The following is a 22,007-nucleotide window of genomic DNA, read 5'->3' on the forward strand; positions in this document are numbered from 1 at the left end:
TGAAGCCCGAGGAAATAGTTCAGCTCTCCCATCATGCTCATCTCAAATTCACTCTGCATCAAGTCAGCAAATTCTTCGCAGAGGCGATTGTTAGTAGCACCGAAAATAATATCATCAACATAAATCTGCACTAACAACATATCTTTGTTTTTCTTCTTTAGAAACAATGTTGTATCTACATTTCCCCTAGAAAACTCATGTTCTAATAGGAATTTGCTAAGCCTCTCATACCATGCTCTAGGTGCTTGTTTCAAACCATAAAGTGCTTTGTTAAGTTTATACACGTGATTAGGGTATTGATGATTCTCAAACCCAGGAGGTTGTTCTACATACACCTCCTCATTAATATACCCATTTAGAAATGCACTTTTTACATCCATTTGAAATAACTTGAAATTCTTAGAACATGCAAATGCTAATAATAATCTAATTGCCTCGAGTCTAGCTACAGGAGCAAAGGTTTCATCAAAATCTATACCTTCTTCTTGATTATACCCCTTTGCTACTAGTCTAGCCTTATTCCTTATTACAATTCCATTTTCATCAAGTTTGTTTTTATATATCCATTTGGTACCTATGATTGAATATTTAGGAGGTCTTTCAACTAGATTCCATACATTGTTTCTAGTAAATTGGTTTAATTCTTCTTGCATTGCATTTATCCAATTTACATCTTTTTCAGCTTCTTCTATGTGTTTGGGCTCAAAATGTGAAACGAAAGCTAGATGATTGTTTAAGTTCCTAAGAGATGCTCTAGTCCTAACAGGTTGAGATGGATCATCTAGAATTAATTCCTTAGGATGCCCGTGAGCAAACCTCCAAGCCTTAGTTAGCTCATGATCCATAATAGCCTCTTGGCTTGATGATGCATTTCCAATTAATTTTTGATTATCATCTTGTAATGTCATCTCATCTATCTTTTCTTCAAGAATTTCAGCATCATCATCAAGATTAACTCTCTTACTAGAAGAGATATCACTAGAATCATCAAAAACGACATGTATGGATTCTTCTATAACTAGGGTTCTTTTATTAAAGACTCTATAGGCTTTACTAGTTGTAGAGTACCCCAAGAATATACCCTCATCCGATTTAGAGTCAAATTTTCCTAGATTATCTTTCCCATTATTATGAACAAAACACCTACATCCAAAGATATGAAAATAGTTCACTTTTGGTTTTCTGTTTTTCCAAAGTTCATAAGGTGTTTTCTTTATAATGGGTCTTAATAAAACTCTATTTAATATATGACATGAGGTATTTATGGCTTCTCCCCAAAAGTACTTAGGGAGATTACTTTCACATAACATGGTTCTAGCCATTTTCTCTAGAGTTCTATTTTTCCTTTCCACAACTCCATTTTGTTGTGGTGTCCTAGGTGCAGAAAAATTATGAGTTATCCCCTTTTTACTACAAAACTCATCAAATAAATGATTTTCAAATTCGGTTCCATGGTCACTTCTAATAGCTATGACTGAAGTGTCTCTAGCATTTGTTACTTCTTTATGAAATTTCTTGAAAATTGAAAATGCTTGATCCTTATGACCTAAGAACATGACCCAAGTGTATCTAGAATAATCATCTACGATAACTAGACCATATTTATTTCCACCTAGACTTGTGGTTCTAGTTGGTCCGAATAGGTCCATGTGTAGTAGTTCTAGAGGTCTAGAGGTAGAGACACAATTTATAGATTTAAAGGAGTTCCTTGATTGTTTGCCAAATTGACATGCTTCACATATTTTATTCTTTTCAAATTTTAGTTTTGGCAAACCTATCACGGAATCTCTTTTAACTAGTTTTGATATGGTGTCCATGCTTGCATGACCTAACTTACGGTGCCATAACCAACTAGCATCATTTTCCTTAGTTTCATTAACAACTAAACATGGGTTATGTTTGGCAAGATCCTCAAGGTCTACAACATACACATTTCCACGTCTTATTTCTTTAAAAACTAAACTATTGTCATTTGGGTTTGTTATGATGCATAGTGATGGTTTAAACATAACATCATAACCTCTATCACACAATTGACTAATGCTTAGTAGATTATGCTTAAGACCATCAACATATCGAACATTATCAATAAAAGTTGAAGGGGTAATTTGTACTTTACCTATACCAATGATGTGACCTTGGTTATTGTCTCCAAAAGTCACAGCACCTCCCTTCTTAGCTTCAAGGGTGAAGAATTGATCCTTGTCACCCGTCATGTGTCTTGAGCAGCCACTGTCCAAGTACCAACAATTTTTGTCGACTTTGGCTGCAAGACACTCCTACACAAGCAAATCATATAGTTTTAGGTACCCAAGTTTTCTTGGGTCCTTCATGGTTAGTAGTGTTGGTTCCTTTTGGAACCCAAATTCTTTTAATTTTTCTTTTAGTTTTTTCTTTCCTATAATCACATACATTTGCTTTATGTCCTAAAGTTCCACAACAAAAACAGGTTATTTTTTTAGTTTTACTTTTTCCTGTTTTAACAAAGAAGTTACTAAGGAGTTTTTGCTTATTTTTAGGTTTATACCCTAAACCCGCTCTATTGAATACAGCTCGTTGACTATTAAGTATCATCTCTAATTTTTTTGAGCTATATGTAAATTTTTCTACAATGGGCTTGTATTTTTCAAGTTCTAGTGTCAATTTTTGTTTTTCTGTTTTTAGATCATTTAGTTCTTTTGTGAGACTCTCATTTATATGTTTATTGTTTTTGGGTTCTAATGTTTCTTTGTTCAGCCTTTCATTTTCTTTAGTTAAGGTATTATTCTTTTGTATCAAGATTTGGTTGCTTGTTTTAAGTTCTGCATTTTCTTTGATAAGAACATCTTTATCCTTAACTAATGAATCATACTTACGGAGATGAGTTTGGTTAGTTACTTTTAGTTCTTTGTTTTTAACGTTTATTGTTTTGTATTCATCCATTAATTCATTGAAAGCATCATATAATTCATCGAAAGTAAAATCTAAATGTGGTGCGGATGTTACCTCATTGTCGTTGGCCATAAAACACAGATTTGCCTTTTCTTCTTGTTCTTCATCCGATGATGATGATGAGGTATCGGAGTCCGATAGGGTGGAGACGAGGACTTTCTTCTTCTTGTACTTGCTCCCCTTTTTCAGCAAGGGACACTCAGCTCTGAAGTGCCCCGGCTTGTTGCACTCATAACAACCGATCCCCTCATTTTTCTTTCCTTACCTTTATCCTTGTGATAGAAATTTGAGGGGCCTCTCCTTTGATGTGAGGATTTCTTCCGGTTGATGAATCTTCTGAACTTACGCACGAGAAGAGCCTCATCATCATCTCCCTCATGATCTTCTTCTTCACTGCTGCTACTGCAAGACAAGTCTTTGTTAGATGATGTAGATTTGAGAGCTATTACCTTTTTCTTATGGGAGGACTCTTCTTCGCTGTGTTGCTTCATTGTTAGCTCGTGCGTCATTAGGGATCCAAGAAGCTCCTCAAGTGGTAGCTTGTTCAAGTCCTTGGCTTCTTGGATTGCCGTCACTTTGGCTTCCCATGACCTTGGTAGACCGCGAAGAATCTTCCTGACAAGATCACTGTTAGTATAGTTTTTGCCAAGGCTTTTTAGGCCATTGACAATGTCAGTAAATCTAGTGAACATGCAAGTGATTGTTTCATTAGAATCCATCTTAAATAGTTCATACTTATGAACCAATATATTTATTTTGGATTCTTTGACTTGATTCGTGCCCTCATGGGTCACTTCGAGTCTCTCCCAAATCTCTTTTGCAGAATTGCAAGTAGAGACCCTATTGAATTCATTCCTATCTAATGCACAGTAAAGCACATTCATTGCTTTGGCATTGAGTTGTGCCTTTCTCATGTCATGGTCATCCTAATCCTTTTCAAGTTTGGGTACAGTGACACCCTCTACATAGATGGATGGGATGTATGGTCCATTTAATATAATGGTCCACATCTCATAGTCTTGGGCTTGGATAAATATTTTCATCCTAGCCTTCCAATATGAGTAGTCGGATCCATTAAAGAATGGGGGTCTTTGGGTGGACTGACCCTCAATGTGGGAAGATCCAAATGGGGTTGTCATTTTGATCTTTTACTCTTAGGGTAGAAGAGTTTAGGCTCTGATACCACTTGTTGCCCAGATAGACAACCCAAGAGGGGGGGTGAATTGGGTTTTAAAATAATTTTGCAATTAAAACGTTTGTGGATGACTAATTAATACTGTTGCAAGATGATTAATTAGTTGCTATGTGCTGTGAGTGAAATGAGAGTAAGAGAGAGAGACACAAGCAATCACAAACACAATGTTTTTATAGTGGTTCGGAGCTAACCCTTGCTCCTACGTCCACTCCCCAAGTCTCACTTGGGAATTCACTATAACCCCTCGGATTACAGCCGGTTGTTTTCCAAGCTCACAACCAAACTTGTTGTTTTACGAGGTCACAACGAACTCGGTCGGTTTTCCCAGGCTCACCGACTAGAACCACCCCGATTGTTTTTCCGGGATCACAATCGAACCCTTACACCGTTGGTTTCAACCTAGGCTCACCAACAAACCTATATACCCTTGATTCAATCCCCTGATTGAATCAAGTAAGGACAAGATGGAAAGAACAAAGACAAATAGAAAAAAACAGAGCTTCTAAAAAGCAGATATACAGCGATATTAATAAGAGTAAAGTTAAGAGCCCTCAAACACGTTTGAGTTGGAGAAGAGAAGGGCTTCTTGAACTTTGGGTCTCCTCTTGAAAATCTGGAAGACTTGAAGGCAGGAGGAGACTTCTTTTAATGCTGGAAAGAGTCGGTTGAATGGAGTTAATGGCCCTCTTCCTTCTTTTCCGTTGAAATCAGTTTGCGGAGAAAGGATGCTTGATTTCTTTGAGTGGAATGGTATATTTCTGCCTTGCTACAGTCCTCTGTGGCTATTTAAGCCATCCCCCACGGAAACTAGCCGTTAGACACATTTTTCTGCTCGTTCTGCACACTCTGTACATCCTGACAATGTGTCCGTTGGGGTCGGAGTCGACTCGCGCGATCTGGAGTCGACTCGGCTGTAACAGGAGTCGACTCATGCTTTTCTGGAGTCGGCTCGGCAACTGTTCCGAATTTGAATGAAAGTGACCTCCTCGACTGGGAGTCGACTCGACTTAACCCGGAGTCGACTCGCCAAAAACTGGAGCTGACTTGGCATTCTTGGAGTCGGCTCATCCCATGGAATTCATGGAGCTGTTTTTCAACTTGGCCCACTCGAGTCGACTCGACAGTCCTGGGAGTCGACTCGGCGCTCAGAGCCCGAACTCCCTATCTCCTGTCTTTTGGCTCATCCAGTCTTGGAGTCGACTCGAACTGTTCCGGAGTCGACTCGGCTCTCAGTTTCCGAAACTCAGTCTTCTGCCTTTTTGGTGTAGCGCTGCCTTGGAGGCGACTCGAGCTGTCTTGGAGTCGACTCGGCTCTCAGAGACAACAATTTGGTCTACTGTCTTTTTGGGGTCGCGTTGTCTCGGAGTCGACTCGCGCATTGCGGGAGTCGACTCGGATCTCAGTGTCCGAAAACTGCTCTCTGACTTTTGCCTTGAATACAACTGAGAGTCGACTCTCGCTTTCTTTGGAGTCGACCTGCCAACCATCGGAGTCGACTCGCGTTCCTCAGGAGTCGACTCGGCTCTCAGGGTCGAAACTTGCTCTCTGACTTTTTGTCTGTAACTCCCTGGAGTCGACTCAAACTACTCCGGAGTCGACTCGGTAAGCATTGGAGTCGACTCGCGCACTTCAGGAGTCGACTCGCTGACAGGTTATAAATTGTGTCTTTCTGTTCATCTGTCTGTTCTCAGTCGGAGTCGACTCGTAATGTTCCGGAGTCGACTCGAGCCCGTGCCAGTGCTTCTGATACGCTTGGAGTCGACTCGTAATATCCCGGAGTCGACTCGAGTCTCAGACTTTGGTTCAAACTGACTTCTTAACTTATCCAAAATATCTTGAACCAAATCTAGAAACACTTAGACAAGATTTTCACTGAAACACTTGATTGAATTCATTAGTAAACAAAAGATATACTCAAATGCTTTGAGCTCATCAAAATCAAATAGGGTTATAATCAATCACTCCACACGTTTCTTCCACTATTTCCTTCTAACTTAAGCATTGAAGGGCTTAGCCAGAGCCAATCCAACAAGCCTTTTGATGACCCCCTTTGGTTGTCTTGCAGATCGATGGAAGTAGCACACGTAAGCGAATTTGGAGATCGGCAGCAACAATGTCCATCACTAAAATGTTGACTATTAATCAAAAACATAAGTAGGCAATAGACATATATAATATAATACAAATAACATTCTAAATCTGTTATACTAGAAGTACATGCAGTAGCCAGCAAACTAGCAACATAATTAGAAGACAAATGCATCCTAGGGAAAAAATAATGAGAATATAGGAAGAAAAAAAATAAGAATTCAGCAAAAAATTAGTAGTTAAAACATGAACTAACTAAATTCAGATCATTGTTTCTTTAAGATTATTGAACCTAGATAGAAATCTTGGTTCAGAATTTAGTTGTCTTAAGCTTGATAACTCTACTGACACTAAAAGTTTCCCTTAAATATCTAGGAGTATCTAGGAGTATCTAGGAAGTATCCATATCCCTAAAAGTATCCTAGGAGTACACCGGAAGTATCCAAGTATATCAAAAAGTATCCGGGTTCCAAAAAATAATAAAATAATGAGGATACTTATTTCCTGTATTGAATGCGTTTTGGGCCTGTATCAGAGTATCCATATCCAATATGTATTCAATACTTGCTTGGCACTTGTTTTAGAGTATCTGTGCTTTGTACAAGAGGAGTTCCGAAGCATTACATGTCTAGTTATGTGCCTTCACTGGGAAACTGTTGGACATTAGGTTGCTTGGTAAGCATCTCGTCATGTCATTTGCCTAGAGTAAGTTTATTAATCAGGCATAGGCCTCGATTTCAAGTGAATTTACATATTTTTAGGTTCTCAGCTAATCCTCCAGTTCCTTACATTATAAGATCAGTGTAATCAGGTTACTTCAAATGTTACATATCTGCTGCTGTGGCTGCTGCTCCTGCTTAGAAAACACAAAATGCAGGGCAAATCTACAGGATCACCTTTATGCACTCCCCAATGATGCTAGGCAAAGTGTTTAAAGAAATAAATCAGTCCTCTAAGTTTGAGCACTAAAACAATCTCTAATGGGTCCTAGGGGTAGTCTCCACCTTTGCAATAATTATTGATGCATGTCATCAGAAACAGCCATATAGTGGCACTTTCATTCTGTCTTGAGTGCTCACTGGAAAGGGGCCTACAGAGGGCTAAACAGCAACTTTATTTCAGGTTAGTGAAAAAGGGGATGGTGCAGTTAGATTTCAAGCTCAGGAAAGATTTTGGGACTGATTTGAGATAGGTTTGAAGGTTGCAGTTAACCATGAAAAAAGGTATGCGGTCTTGGCTGGTAGATTTTGAAAGATCTCAAAGAAAGGTGGTTAAGATCAGCAAAACAATGGCAGATTATGGTGGCTGTCTGTTTGCTAATTGGCTGCAGGTGTTTGCCTGCATAAGAGCTGTTTATAGGATGGCCAGAAATTATTTATATGAGAAAGCTGCTAGGTGGAGATGAGACAGAGATGGAAGCCTCAACTCACTCCAAAAGTTCTCTGGCTTGGTCCACATCTGAAATGAAGCATTGTTTTAAGGGACTGTTAGATGCAAGCAGGTTCATGTTCATAGGATGTGATTATAGTTTTATGCTGGCCATGAATCTACTGCAACCCTCTTTGTTTATCCAGGCTTGGGACTGGCTATGTTCAAAATATAGGCAGAGTTAAGAATACTGATAATAACCAATCCTTGTTTGATATATCCGTGGCCAGTTTTGAATTCCTTTACATGAAGTGTTAACAATCCTGCAAACATACATTGCTCTGTCATTTTTAGTTTTCAGTCAATTGTCAAGTTATAGACAAATTCAAGGCCTTACTAAACTGGTAATGCTGCATATTGCAAACCTGTATAGAAATGAATATATGATATCAAATCAATTTGTTTCTGTGATATGTTTTTAATAATTTTTGTACGTGGTACAGAACCGGGTGTTCACATTAGTGAGATGCAAAGAGGTGGTCAAGGGGCTGCCTAGCACCTAGGTGCTAGATGGGTGCCTATGCATGGGGTACCTATATGGGTACAAAGGTCAAGGTGGTCAAAAATAATAAACTAAAAATAAATAATAAATAAAAGGAGAAACCTAAAAAGATAAATATAAATATAAGAGATTAAGATTGGTCAAAAAATAAGATAGGTAGATGGCGATGGCTATTTCGCTTGGTACATCTTGCACTAATTTACAAAAAAATGTTTTTTAACATACCCAAACATGATGCCAGATGGCATTTTTTTAAAACTATGAATTCAAGGGAAATATAAGAGAACAAACTTTACTGTTTATTTTACCCAGCATTCATTATATAAAAAAAGCTCGGCAGGTGTCTATAAAGTTAACCAGTTGTTTGTGCTCGAAAACTTGCTCAAAACAAATATCTATACATATGATTCATTGCCCAATCAAAATTAAGCCCTTAGCTTCATAAAACATTGACACAATGAGGCTCCAGTTAATGCCACAAAAACAAAAAGAAAACTATCCCCTTTAGCTGAATATCTGACGGCATTCACTGACATAGAACTTGTCTTTTGACTCCATTTTGGCATGGCTATTATTATGGTGCTTTCTCAAAGATGGTTCAACCCTTAAGAAAATTGCTAATAATGGTTACGAAATATTCTTCATGGTTTATTTTGGTCCAGTTCAGATATTTCACATTGAATAATATCACCTATAGGAGTGTGAAAATAGGTCATATCCAATGGGCATTGTAGGCATCCTCCCCTAGTGTTAACGTAATTCAGCAAGCCGTACATGGCCTTATAAGAAGCTGTAATTTTACAATCTTGACATAGGAGAACTACAAATCAGGGCTTTGTTCATTGTTATCAGTTTAGGGGGCACCTAGTTGTTGCTGATTCAAATTCTTCTGAATATCTTCATTTATGCACTAAACTTTCCCAAAAGACTTATTTCAGAGGTGGAGATAGTTTCTTGAGGGCATTTTCATCACCAGTGTTTGATTCTAAGGTGTTTAAGTTGTTTTCTATATGGCTTATTGGTTGCAGATTTGTCTTCAAGGCATGGGGTTCTGGGTTGGAACCCCAACAAAGTGAATTTTGATAAAAGTAGACTTAGTTCTCGAGTGTGACATGGGATGGTCCACAATGTGGTTTAGGTCTGAGTCAATTATGGTTTAGACAAGTTTAGATGCAAATGGGCTGTACTATGTTGTTTAAGCCTGGTCCTAGCGTCCAAAACAATTGTCAAGGCCTGGATAGAAGGGTCAGAACCTCTTGTTTCTCGCAATCTAGGAGATTTGGACCCACTTTAACCCAACATGTAATAGAGAGCAAAGCTCTCTTCCTTTCCATAAACCTGAGAGATTCTTGTGTTAGATGACCCCCCTTTCTAATTCTATAACGCTGCCATATGCACCGTCCCAGCCCCTTCTAGCTTTCATCACATGTATCAAACTCTGTTGCTCTATCCTTTGAAGTCCAACACATCAGCTTTCTTTGACATGGTATTAGAATTTGCCAGTCCGAGTTTAAACTTGTCTAGGCCTTATTGGATCAGCCAAACAAGCAATCACTTCCTATGTGCCTTCTTACTTCTAGTGCTTTTAGCATATTTTCTTCCTTACCGTTGCAATTGCATCTGCTTATGATTTTGGAAGCTAAGGGCCAAACGTTTTTGTATCTGGATGAGCTTTACCTTAATATTTGTGCTTATAATTTACATCACATGATCATAATTCTATATATTCCTATCAATATTTTTATTATTATGCCTCCTAAAACCTTTGTTGCTTATGGTAAGTACCATGACATGACACAAATAAGGTTTTCCAATAGGAATGGGCTATGCTTCATGCTAATTATTGGACATTTTTTCATCTATTTTTGGCATCAGTAACCCATCAAACTTTTAGATGTGCCAGTTGCTGAGTTACGCCCCGTTCGCATGCGACGTTCGCAGCGGAATTCGAACGGGACGTCGTTCATCGCATGAACGCGTCTCGAATCATAGAATTCAAAAATTTTTCTGGATCCAAATCCAGAAGATCTTTGAATTCATTAGGGAGGGGAGATTAGGATCTGAGGAAGGTTGATTAAGATTCATAAAACTGAAACTAAAATCAGAAGAAATTAATTTGAAGATCTCATCTTTAAAAATTCTGTAGATGAAGAACACCGCAGCTTGATGATCTATCTAGGTTTCTGTTTGAGCCACACAATTGTCCGGCCTCTACAGGTATTCACACGAGGATCTAATCATCTGAGATAGGGTCTTACCAGAGTGCTAGCTCCTTGCAAAAATCTCTCATGACTATCATATAGATTAGAAGATAAAAATCTGCAACATACTTCCTTAAAGAAGAATCCTTTCTTCTTCAACCTTGCTCGCGATGGAGGAAGAGGAAGGAGGAACCTTGCACGTGGATCTTCCTTGCCTTGCTACCGTGGAAGAAAGAGGAGGATGAAGACCCCTTGCTGCCGTGGAGAAGGAGGAAGAAAGAAGAGGAGGCGTGGAGAGGAAGAGGAGAGAATTAATTCATAACTTCTCCCTTACTACCCTTTTATAGATTGGGTTTAGGGCTCCTAATCTTATTAGGAGTATGGGACTATAACCCACCTTTGGATTAATGCCAAGTGTCCAATCCTTGTGCTCATAGATGCATCACATGTGTCTATTTAATTAATTGATTAATTTTCTAATCACATTAGGATTCTTAATCTCATTAGGAGAATTAATTGATTTGGGAGCTTGCATCCTACGATTGCCATGTGGACTTTAAAGTTCGCATAGTGTGAACATGACTTAAGTCATATTTATCCTATGATGACATGTGGTCTTTAAAATCCGCACAAACCTTGGTTTTAATCAATTGACCCAATCATGAACCCAAATCAATTTGGGTCGAACCCAATTTGATTTGGCTCATTAAATCAGCCCAATTGCAATCCCAATTGCAATCTAATTGCAATCAATTCCACTTAATTTTTCTTCCATTAACGCACTAACACTTTGTGGGTTAATTCAATCACCAATCATATCGATGATTGATTTCTATTATGATTCTAAAATCACAATTATGATAGTCCTGACTAATTAAATCCTCTATGTGTATGACCCCGTAGGTTCTATTCTGACTGGTAGTGAGAAATATTGAGATCTCCATCTCAATATCACTGAAACTCCTTTCAGTGGACTGAAACGATTTCAGTTCTACTCTTAGGGTTCACTGATCACCAAGTGAATGCTTTCGAGTCTCACAATCCACTAGTGACACCTAGCCAGTATATGGTGGCAACCCAGCAGAATGGAATATCTGAACCTCTTGGTGCAGTTAGCGTATGATACAGTCCCTCTATCATGGATTCCGACGTGATGGAGGTTATGGATATCTCGTCAAACCCTATCGTCTGTCATATGTCAAATTTATACGACTTCCAGTTCGAGATATGGAAAACTCTTTTTCCAAAATACCTGGCCAGAAATTTATCGAACTCAGTCTCATAAATCACATAGGATCACTCCTAATCTATCAAGGTCGATAGATCCCATCTAGATGCAACCCTATTCCAAAATGAACCTACTGCAGCTAATTCGCACTATAAGGACCCGAATGACTAGGGCCCAAGTTCACATGCTCGTCAAACTACAGCAACCTCACAGTGAATAGCTGAGGCATCACAGGTCAAAGGATCAGTTATACAACTGCAGCATAAGTAGTCACTGATGAGTGGATAGACATCCATGTGACTACTATCTTTGGTCACGCTCAGTACCTTGTTCTCTAACAAGTACTTGCATAATCACTTCAGTGTCTCTACACCGTGGACTCGAGACTCGTCCATCTGATTAAGTGATCTGTGCACTAATCTCAGCGGATCGATCACCGTTCCTCGTGATGGATCCATCGATCAGGAGCATTTAGAAATTAATCCCTAATGACACATGCCTCAAATTCTCAACTCCTTGAAATTATGTGTCATCTATTAATCTCTTGGACGATTCATGGACACATACAAACATGAATGAAAAATAAATTGCACAATCTTATTTATTAATAAGTGTCCAAATTACAAATTTATGCCCCAGATTACAAATATGCGTCAGTCATGTTGGCTTCTAGGGCATATTTCTAACAATCTCCCCACTTGCACTAAAGCCAATTAGACATATTTAAGTCCCATTTTTTCAAGATGGACTTCTAATTTCTTCTGACTCAGCTGCTTAGTGAATGGGTCCGCCACGTTATCAGTACTCTCTGCACCTCTATTTCTTTTCGAGGTAGTCGCGAATTAGATGAAATCGCCGCTCTACTGTGCTTGGACTTCTGGTAAGACCTCGGCTCCTTAGCTAGTGCTATGGCGTCGTTGTTGTCGCAGAAAAGGGGTATGGCATCTGATGACATGACTCCTAGCTCTTCGACAAACTTCTTGTACCAGAACGCTTCTTTCCGTAGCATCCAATGCAGCAATGTACTCTGCTTCCATGGTAGAATCTGCAATAATCGGTTGCTTGGAACTCTTCCAATTTACCGATCCTCCATTGCATAAGAATACATATCCTGAATGTAGACTTTCTATCATCAGGGTCAGTCATGAAGTCTGAATTAGTATTCTTCTAACTTTAACTCTGTGCCTCCCCCAAAAGACCAAAAACAGATCCTTAGTCCCTTCTCAAGTACTTAAGGATTTTTTCACACTATCCAGTGCTCCTCGCCTGGGATTTGACTGATATCTGCTCGTGACACTCACAGCATGTGCTATATCAGGTCGAGTACATAGCATGGCATACATGAGGCTCCCTATTGCCGATGCATAAGGGATCCTACTAATGCGCTGAATCTCTTCAGATTGTTTGGGGCACATCTTTTTTGAGAAGATTTATCCCATGCCTTTAGGGGTACAATCCGCTCTTAGAGTTTTCCCATGCTGAACCTCTTCAGCACTTCTCTATGTCATTTTCTGTGATAGCAAGCATCCTCTTAGATCTATCTCTATAAACCTTAATCCCCAAAATATAAGATGCTTCACCTAGATCTTTCAGGAAACTTCTTAGACAGCCATAACTTGACTGATGTGAGCATGGAATATCATTCCCAATTAGGATATATCATCCACGTACAATACGAGGAATACTGTAGCCCTCCCACTGACCCTTTTTGTACACACATGGTTCCTCTTCGTTCTTGATGAAATCAAACGATTTGATCATATCATCGAAACGAGTGTTCCAACTCCGAGATGCTTGCTTTAGTCCATAAATGGATCTTTGCAGCTTGCAGACCTTGTGATCACCATCATTGGAATGAAACCCTGAGGCTGTTCTATATAGATATCTTCCCTTAAGATATCCATTAAGAAAAGCAGTTTTCACATCCGTCTGTCATATCTCATAATCAGTGAAATGCTGCAATGACAATAACGTTCGAATGGACTTCAGCATGGCTACCGTGAAAAAGTATCTTGATAGTCAATTGCCTTCGTGCTGACTATAACCTTTTGCCACCAACCTTGCCTTATAGGTCTCTACCCTTGCCATCCGAACCCATTTTTCTTTTGTAGATCCATTTACACCCAATAGGTACTATACCTTCAGGCGGATCTACTAAGGTCCATACTTGGTTGGAATGCATGGAGTCTATTTCTGACTTCATCGCATCCATCCATTTTTCGGAGTCGATGTCTAACATCGCTTCGTTGTAGGTCTTGGGATCATTACTATGATCTCTTTCTCCCATGAGGAACTCTTCTCTATTTCCTCTGTAAGCATACCTAAGTATCTTTCAGGAGGATGGGAGATCCTACTGGATCTACGAAGTGGACGAGGTTCTTCATGTATTGGCTCAATGTGAATAGGTTCACTAGGCTCAATTGCTCGTTGCTCTTCAGAGACTTTCTCTTCGAGCTCAATTTTTCTCCCACTGCCTCTATCAAGGATAAACTGTTTTTCAAGAAGATGGCATGTCGGCTCACAAACACTTTGTGATCTTCTGGGATGTAAAAATTGTATCCTAACGACTCTTTAGGATATCCAATGAAACGAGCACCAATTGTCCTAGACTCTAACTTGTCCGCCTGTTGTCGCTTGACTTGGGCTGGACATCCCCAAATCTTGAGATAACCAAGACTTGGTTTCTTACCATGCCATATCTCATACGGTGTGGTAGGAACGGACTTAGGGAACTCTATTCAATATATAGATAGCTGTAAGTAGGGCATCTCCCCACAAGAATAAGGGTAAGTCAGTGAAGCTCATCATGGACCTGACCATATCCAATAGGGTCCGATTCCTCCTTTCTGACACTCCGTTGAGTTGAGGTGTTCCAGGAGGTGTCCATTGTGAAACTATACCATTTTGTTTGAGATAATCGCGAAACTCTCCACTAAGGTATTCTCCTCCTCGATCTGATCGAAGAACCTTAATGAGTTTTCCTGTCTGTTTTTCTACTTCAAATCTGAATTCTTTGAACCTTTCAAATGCTTCAGATTTATGTCTCATAAGATAGACATAACCATACCGTGAGAAATCATCGGTAAAAGTAATAAAGTAGAAAAATTGACCCTAGCCTGCACATCGAATGGGCCACACACATCAGTGTGTACTAGGGCAAGTATTTCAGTGGACCTCCCCATGTCCTACAAAGGGTAATTTGGCCATTTTTTCTTGAAGGCAGGATTCACAAATCGGATATGACTCAGAAGTCAATGAACTCAAAAGCCCATGTTTCTCCAATTTGTTAATTCTGTCTTCTCCTATATGACCAAGTCTGAGGTGCCATAAATACTTTTGATTTATCTCATCTCTAGATCTTTTTGATCCTATGGTACTCACTGTATGCTCAGATACGTTCACAGATACATCCATATGTAAGTGTGATAGAGACCGTCAATCATAAAACCACGTCCAAACAGTTTATTTCGCAAATAAATAGAAACGTAGTCTTTATTGAAATTGAATTCATAATGTTCCTGTGCTAGACAAGATACAGAAATCAGATTTCTGCTAGCACTAGGTACAAAATAACAATCTCTAAGTATCAAACTAAATCCTGACGGTAAATGCAAAGGAATGTGCCACAGCAACAGCAGCAACTCTTGCTCCATTGCCAACCTTAGGGTTACCGCACCTTCCGTAAGCCTTCTACTTTTCTTTAGACCCTGCATGGTAGTGCACAAGTGAACACTAGAACCAGAGTCTATAACCCAACTGGAAATAGAAGAAACGTTAGATTAGTTTCAATAATGAGCATATTAGACATACCTTCAGAAGGCGTGTCACCCTTCTTGCTCTTTATGTTTCCATGTAGATAGGACAGTTCCTCTTCCAATGGCCGTCTTCATTGCAATGGAAACATTTTCTTTGGGTTCGGCCTTTCTTAGGAACTTCCTTCTTCGGCTTTTTCTCGGTCTTCTGCTTCTTCGCAGGCTTCTTCTTCTTCCCAGTAGACTTTCTCTTGGAAGTAGAAGCTAGCTCAGCAGCGAGAACTGTGCCCCTTGAACCTTTCAAGGCTCCCTCAGTTGTCACCAACATATTCAACAATTCAAGTTTGGTGCATTCAATTTTATTCATATGGTAGTTTACAATAAACTGCCCATATGAAGATGGCAACGATTGTAGGATCAAATCCGTTTGCAAATCCTTGTGCATGGTCATGCCAAGCTTCTCAAGCTCCTCAAGATCCTTGATCATGGTCAAACCATGTTCATGGACGGACTGCCCATCACGCATCTTGGCTTTGAAGAGCCGCTTGGACACTTCAAACCTTGCTGCACGACTCTGTTCACCATACAACTCTTGTAGGTGATCAAGTATGTCCTTAGCAGTCTTCATGCTGGCATTGCAATTCGTTGGACATGGATGCCAAAATGTAGCACCTAACCTTATTGTCGTCATCCAACCATTTTGCATGCGTCTCACGCTGCTCATTGGTTGCACGGGTTGGTAACACCGGAGTTCATGGTCAAGAACATAAGCTATCTTTTCGCAACTCAAGACAATCTTCAAGTTGCGGAGCCAATCTTTATAGTTTGGTCCGGTCAACCTATTGTTATCTAGAATTCGAACTATCGGGTTGGAAGCCATTGACATCTGCAGAGAGTAAAGATTCTAATTAGAAATTTGTATTTGACATTAATTTGTTTTAGGAACTTTTAAAACAAAATTGGATCAAATCCTCCACTATTTTCGGATCTCTCACACTCCCTGGTAAAGATACGGAAACCTGCGACTTAGGATTTCGAGTGGGGTGCTGCGGTCCCACCAATCTACATGTCACCTCACCTAACAGTTATTGGAGACACATAGACGATGAGTGTACAACTCTTGTACAATGCTTCGTAAGCATATTGAGCTAACCTGGTCTCCAAGTCATAAGGACCTCACCTAACAGTTATTGGACCCGTTCCTTGGTTAAGTCAGACCCACCGTATATCCCGCGAAAATAAAGCTGTGATTGGGTCCTCACCTAACAGTTATTGGAGCCCAACCCCACCTTTACCCCACAACATCTCATGTTAATAGAGAGGTCCAATCCGATGCAACTAGCCCACTGTATCCAGCCGAGACTAATCAACGCCGGAAAGATCTTAGCAACTCTACTACGGTGGAAGACCAATCGACTTAATATTGGGTAATCAGATCTTAGTGATTCCAACTTTGAGCTTTCCATAGGAGGTAATCGATCAATTGGCCAGGTAAGCAGGTGGGAGGCTCCCCTTACTCAGAGAGTAAGGTCCTAATTAAGTAACCACCTTTGAGCTTGCCTAGACACCAATTAGATCAATTAATCAAATATGGCTAGCTCAATGTATCGTTCACTCTCGATTGATTTAGGAAGGTTTTAGGTCTCTTGGGATTTACATCTAATGTAACCATCTACCCCATACCATATGTCATTCGATTTACATCTTATGTAAATGTCACATTGGTTCAGGTTTACATCCTATGTAATTATGAAACCCTTTCATATATTATGTGATTACATCTTATGTAAATGACATAATTGTTTCAGTTTACATCTTATGTAAATGTCCTATTGTTTAAGATTTTATTTACATCTCATGCAAATAAATTTTTGTTTAACTAATACATACATCTCATGCATATATTATTTTAAACATAACCTTAAACAAGTATGAACATTATGATTACCATATGCATTATATATATTTTCAGATCTGAAATTTTAAACCTATTATGCTATTCTCTGGATTTCAGATCATGCATTACTTGATTTAAAACATTGTAATCTAATTGCAATTCTAAAATAATTTGCAAGATCATAGCAAATAAAAATCTGCATGCTGAAAATTTCAGCAACCTGAAATTTCAGACGCAGAAAATCCAGCAAGCATAATTCTTTAAAAATAGATTAAAAATATGGTAATCAATCCTTAGGTCCTAATCATGCTCCTAGAACCATGGCTCTGATACCACTGCTGAGTTACGCCCCGTTCGATGCGACGTTCGCAGCGGAATTCGAACGGGACGTCGTTCATCGCATGAACGCGCCTCGGATCGTAGAATTCAAAAATTTTTCTGGATCCAAATCCAGAAGATCTTTGAATTCATTAGGGAGGAGAGATTAGGATCTGAGGAAGGTTGATTAAGATTCATAAAACTGAAACTAAAATCAGAAGAAATTAATTTGAAGATCTCATCTTCAAAAATTCTGCAGGTGAAGAACACCGCAGCCTGATGATCTATCTAGGTTCCTGTTTGAGCCACACAATTGTCCGGCCTCTACAGGTATCCACACGAGGATCTAATCATCTGAGATAGGGTCTTACCGGAGTGCTAGCTCCTTGCAAAGACCTCTCATGACTATCATATAGATTAGAAGATAAAAATCTGCAACATACCTCCTTAAAGAAGAACCCTTTCTTCTTCAACCTTGCTGCGATGGAGGAAGAGGAAGGAGGAACCTTGCACGTGGATCTTCCTTGCCTTGCTACCGTGGAAGAAGAGGAGGATGAAGACCCCTTGCTGCCGTGGAGGAAGAAAGAAGAGGAGGCGTGGAGAGGAAGAGGAGAGAATTAATTCATAACTTCTCCCTTGCTACCCTTTTATAGATTGGGTTTAGGGCTCCTCCTAATCTTATTAGGAGTATGGGACTATAACCCACCCTTGGATTAATGCCAAGTGTCCAATCCTTGTGCTCATAGATGCATGACATGTGTCTATTTAATCAATTGATTAATTTTCTAATCACATTAGGATTCCTAATCTCATTAGGAGAATTAATTGATTTGGGAGCATGCATCCTACGACGCCATGTGGACTTTAAAGTCCGCATAGTGTGAACATGACTTAAGTCATATTCATCCTACGACGACATGTGGTCTTTAAAATCCGCACAAATCTTGGTTTAATCAAATTGACCCAATCATGAACCCAAATCAATTTGGGTCGAACCCAATTTGATTTGGCTCATTAAATCAGCCCAATTGCAATCCAATTGCAATCAATTCACTTAATTCTTCTTCCATTAACTCACTAACACTTAGTGGGTTAATTCAATCACCAATCATATTGATGATTGATTTCTATTATGATTCCAAATCACAATTATGATAGTCTGACTAATTAAATCCTCTATGTGTGTGACCCCGTAGGTTCTATTCTGACTGGTAGTGAGAAATATTGAGATCTCCATCTCAATATCACTGAAACGATTTCAGTTCTACTCTTAGGGTTCACTGATCACCAAGTGAATGCCTTCGAGTCTCACAATCCACTAGTGACACCTAGCAGTATGTGGTGGCAACCCAGCAGAATGGAATATCTGAACCTCTTGTGCAGTTAGCGTATGATAGTCCCTCTATCATGGATCCGACGTGACGGAGGTTATGGATATCTCGTCAAACCCATCGTCTGTCATATGTAAATTTATACGACTTCCAGTTCGAGATATGGAAAACTCTTTTTCCAAAATACCTGGCCAGAAATTTATCGAACTCAGTCTCATAAATCACATAGGATCACTCCTAATCTATCAAGGTCGATAGATCCCATCTAGATGCAACCCTATTCCAAAATGAACCTACTGCAGCCAATTCGCACTACAAGGACCCGAATGACTAGGGCCCAAGTTCACATGCTCGTCAAACTACAGCAACCTCACAGTGAATAGCTGAGGCATCGCAGGTCAAAGGACCAGTCATACAACTGCAGCATAAGTAGTCACTGACGAGTGGATAGACATCCATGTGACTACTATCTTTGGTCACGCTCAGTACCTTGTTCTCTAACAAGTACTTGCATAATCACTCCAGTGTCTCTACACCGTGGACTCGAGACTCGTCCATCTGACTAAGTGATCTGTGCACTAATCTCAGCGGATCGATCACCGTCCTCGTGATGGATCCATCGATCAGGAGCATTTAGAAATTAATCCCTAATGACACATGCCTCAAATTCTCAACTCCTTGAAATTATGTGTCATCATCTATTAATTTCTTGGACGATTCATGGACACATACAAACATGAATGAAAAATAAATTGCCCAATCTTATTTATTAATAAGTGTCAAATTACAAATTTATGCCCAGATTACAAATATGCGTCAGCCACGTTGGCTTCTAGGGCATACTTCTAATACCAGTGCCTGATAGGGCAAACCCCATGCCTGCCCGCTGCAAGAATGTGTGGTGGGCTGCCAATGCTGGATTTCTTGTTTTTTCGAGTATAGCTATTCAATTTTTTCTTAATTGTATATACTTTTCGATGGATGCATCTCCCTGATATAGTCATATGTTCTATTTACAATTTCACATCCTTCCAAAATTCCAGATCTGGAAGGTGAAGAACAATTGTTGATAAAGTTTGCATTTGTCTTTATTTTCTTATGGACATTATGAACTTCAGCATAGAAAAGTTCAATGAACTCTATGATCAATACTAGGAGTTTAAATATATTCATTTGATTATATGGTGAATGCTAATGATTCTATTATTTTTTCCCTTTACCTAGATGTTCCGGTCAAAATAGATCATAACTTAGCCATGTTTCCTGGTTGACTAACCAAGTCAAAATTCTTTTTTTTTTTTGGCATTATTGATCTGATCCCGAGTCCTGACTTCTTAACCCATGTTCTTTATATACTTACAAGTTTACTCTTCCATATTTACCTTTTCAAATTTATCAAGTTTCTTTCATTGGTTTTTATGGAAGATCACCAATATAACTAAAACAAAAATAATGTATCTTTGAGAACAAACTTTTACAAATCCATACTAACTGAATGGTATCTGCTGTTTAGATTTAAGAAAAGAAATGCTCTGGTGTAAATGCAATCCAGATATTCTAGTATATGTTAGCTATGACTTGGTCTTTTGTGTTGATTCTTTCTATATAATCTGTTATTCTCAATACACTGTGTTTAGCTTATTGATGCCAATTGTGGTTGAATAAGATGAACACCTATCAATTTTAGTGCTGCTTGATTCATTTTGGTTACTTTCTAACAATGTCAAATCTTGCTGGTATAGGATCCAATGTTTTATGTTCTCAAAGAAGATGCCTCACCATGCATTTTTGGTCCTATTGAGAAACAGAGATGGTCATATGCATGTGCAAAACAACTCGTTGAGAGGCTAATATATGGTATGCATGTTTCATGCACTGTATTGCAGATATGCATATGATTATTATTTTTCTGACTGTTTCTTGTTACATTGGAACTCTTCAGCTGAGGGTGCAGAAAATGGACTCGAGTTTACCATTGTAAGGCCTTTCAACTGGATTGGACCAAGGATGGATTTTATACCGGGAATTGATGGTCCAAATGAGGGTGTTCCTAGGGTTTTAGCATGCTTTAGTAATGTATGTACACATCTGAAATTCAGTTTTGCTAGTTCTGTTATCAAGTATGCTTATCTTAATAAATTATGCAGAACCTTTTACGTGGTGAGCCTCTTAAGCTTGTTGATGGTGGCCAGTCCCAAAGAACTTTCGTGTACATCAAGGATGCCGTAGAAGCTGTTCTCTTAATGATTGTATGCTATTTTCTTCCCCTCTTCTCTGCCTCATATTTATATCCTGAAGTGAGCTGAATAACTGGCTGTCTTTCAGGAAAATCCTAACCGAGCAAATGGTCAGATCTTTAATGTGGGAAATCCTAATAATGAGGTTACAATAAAGCAACTTGCTGAAATGATGACACAGGTACTTATGGGAAGTTCATGATGATTGCTAACATTGTGGAGGATATTGTGTTGCCCTTCATCTTAATTTATTGTTGCTCTTGCAGGTTTATTCAAAAGTTTCAGGAGAGCAACCACTTGAGCAGCCAACAATTGATATAAGCTCCAAGCAGTTCTACGGTGATGGATATGATGACAGTGATAAGCGGATTCCAGATATGACTATAATCAACAGGCAACTAGGTAAGTCAGGCCCTAACTGCTCACATCTACAAGCCCTATGATTGTGCTAGTTTATATTGTCAAAAAAACAGAAAAAACGTTTACATAAGTAGAGAAATACAATAACATGAATGACCATTCTGCTTGCAGGTTGGCACCCAAAGACTCCACTCTGGGATCTGCTTGAGACAACATTGACTTACCAGCACCGAACATATGCAGAATCCATCAAGAGGGCACTTGCAAAAACTGTTGCATCCAGTTAAGGTCAGGACACTTGGATCGGATCAGCAAGTTGGTTACCACTAGTCATCACTTGGGTTTCTGATATTCTTTAAAAGTAACCATATGCATTTAACTTTCTTTGGCAATTTTTTTTTGATGTTAGTAAGTGATGGCAAAGTATTGCAACCCTAAAATTCATTATTTGTATGCACGCTGCAAGGATAGGATGATAGGGATGTTTTTTGTGTTGGTGCCAGCTTTTATCTGACCCTTCTTCCTACCCATGCAGCTAA

General features: G+C 39.2%; 1 protein-coding gene across 1 annotated transcript in view; it reads left to right on the top strand.

Moving 5' to 3' along the window:
- The window catches only part of LOC103697928 (UDP-D-apiose/UDP-D-xylose synthase 2-like), a 33,008-nt gene extending 11,001 nt beyond the window's left edge, over positions 1-22,007 (top strand). The window contains exons 4-9 of the mRNA XM_039118340.1: positions 20,614-20,728; positions 20,814-20,947; positions 21,019-21,120; positions 21,197-21,289; positions 21,375-21,510; positions 21,640-22,007. Coding sequence (XP_038974268.1) covers positions 20,614-20,728; positions 20,814-20,947; positions 21,019-21,120; positions 21,197-21,289; positions 21,375-21,510; positions 21,640-21,755 — 696 coding nt within the window. The 3' untranslated portion in view covers positions 21,756-22,007. The remainder of the gene's footprint in view (positions 1-20,613; positions 20,729-20,813; positions 20,948-21,018; positions 21,121-21,196; positions 21,290-21,374; positions 21,511-21,639) is intronic.

This window comes from Phoenix dactylifera, unplaced genomic scaffold, assembly GCF_009389715.1.
Source record: "Phoenix dactylifera cultivar Barhee BC4 unplaced genomic scaffold, palm_55x_up_171113_PBpolish2nd_filt_p 000336F, whole genome shotgun sequence".
Classification (NCBI taxonomy): Eukaryota; Viridiplantae; Streptophyta; class Magnoliopsida; order Arecales; family Arecaceae; genus Phoenix; species Phoenix dactylifera.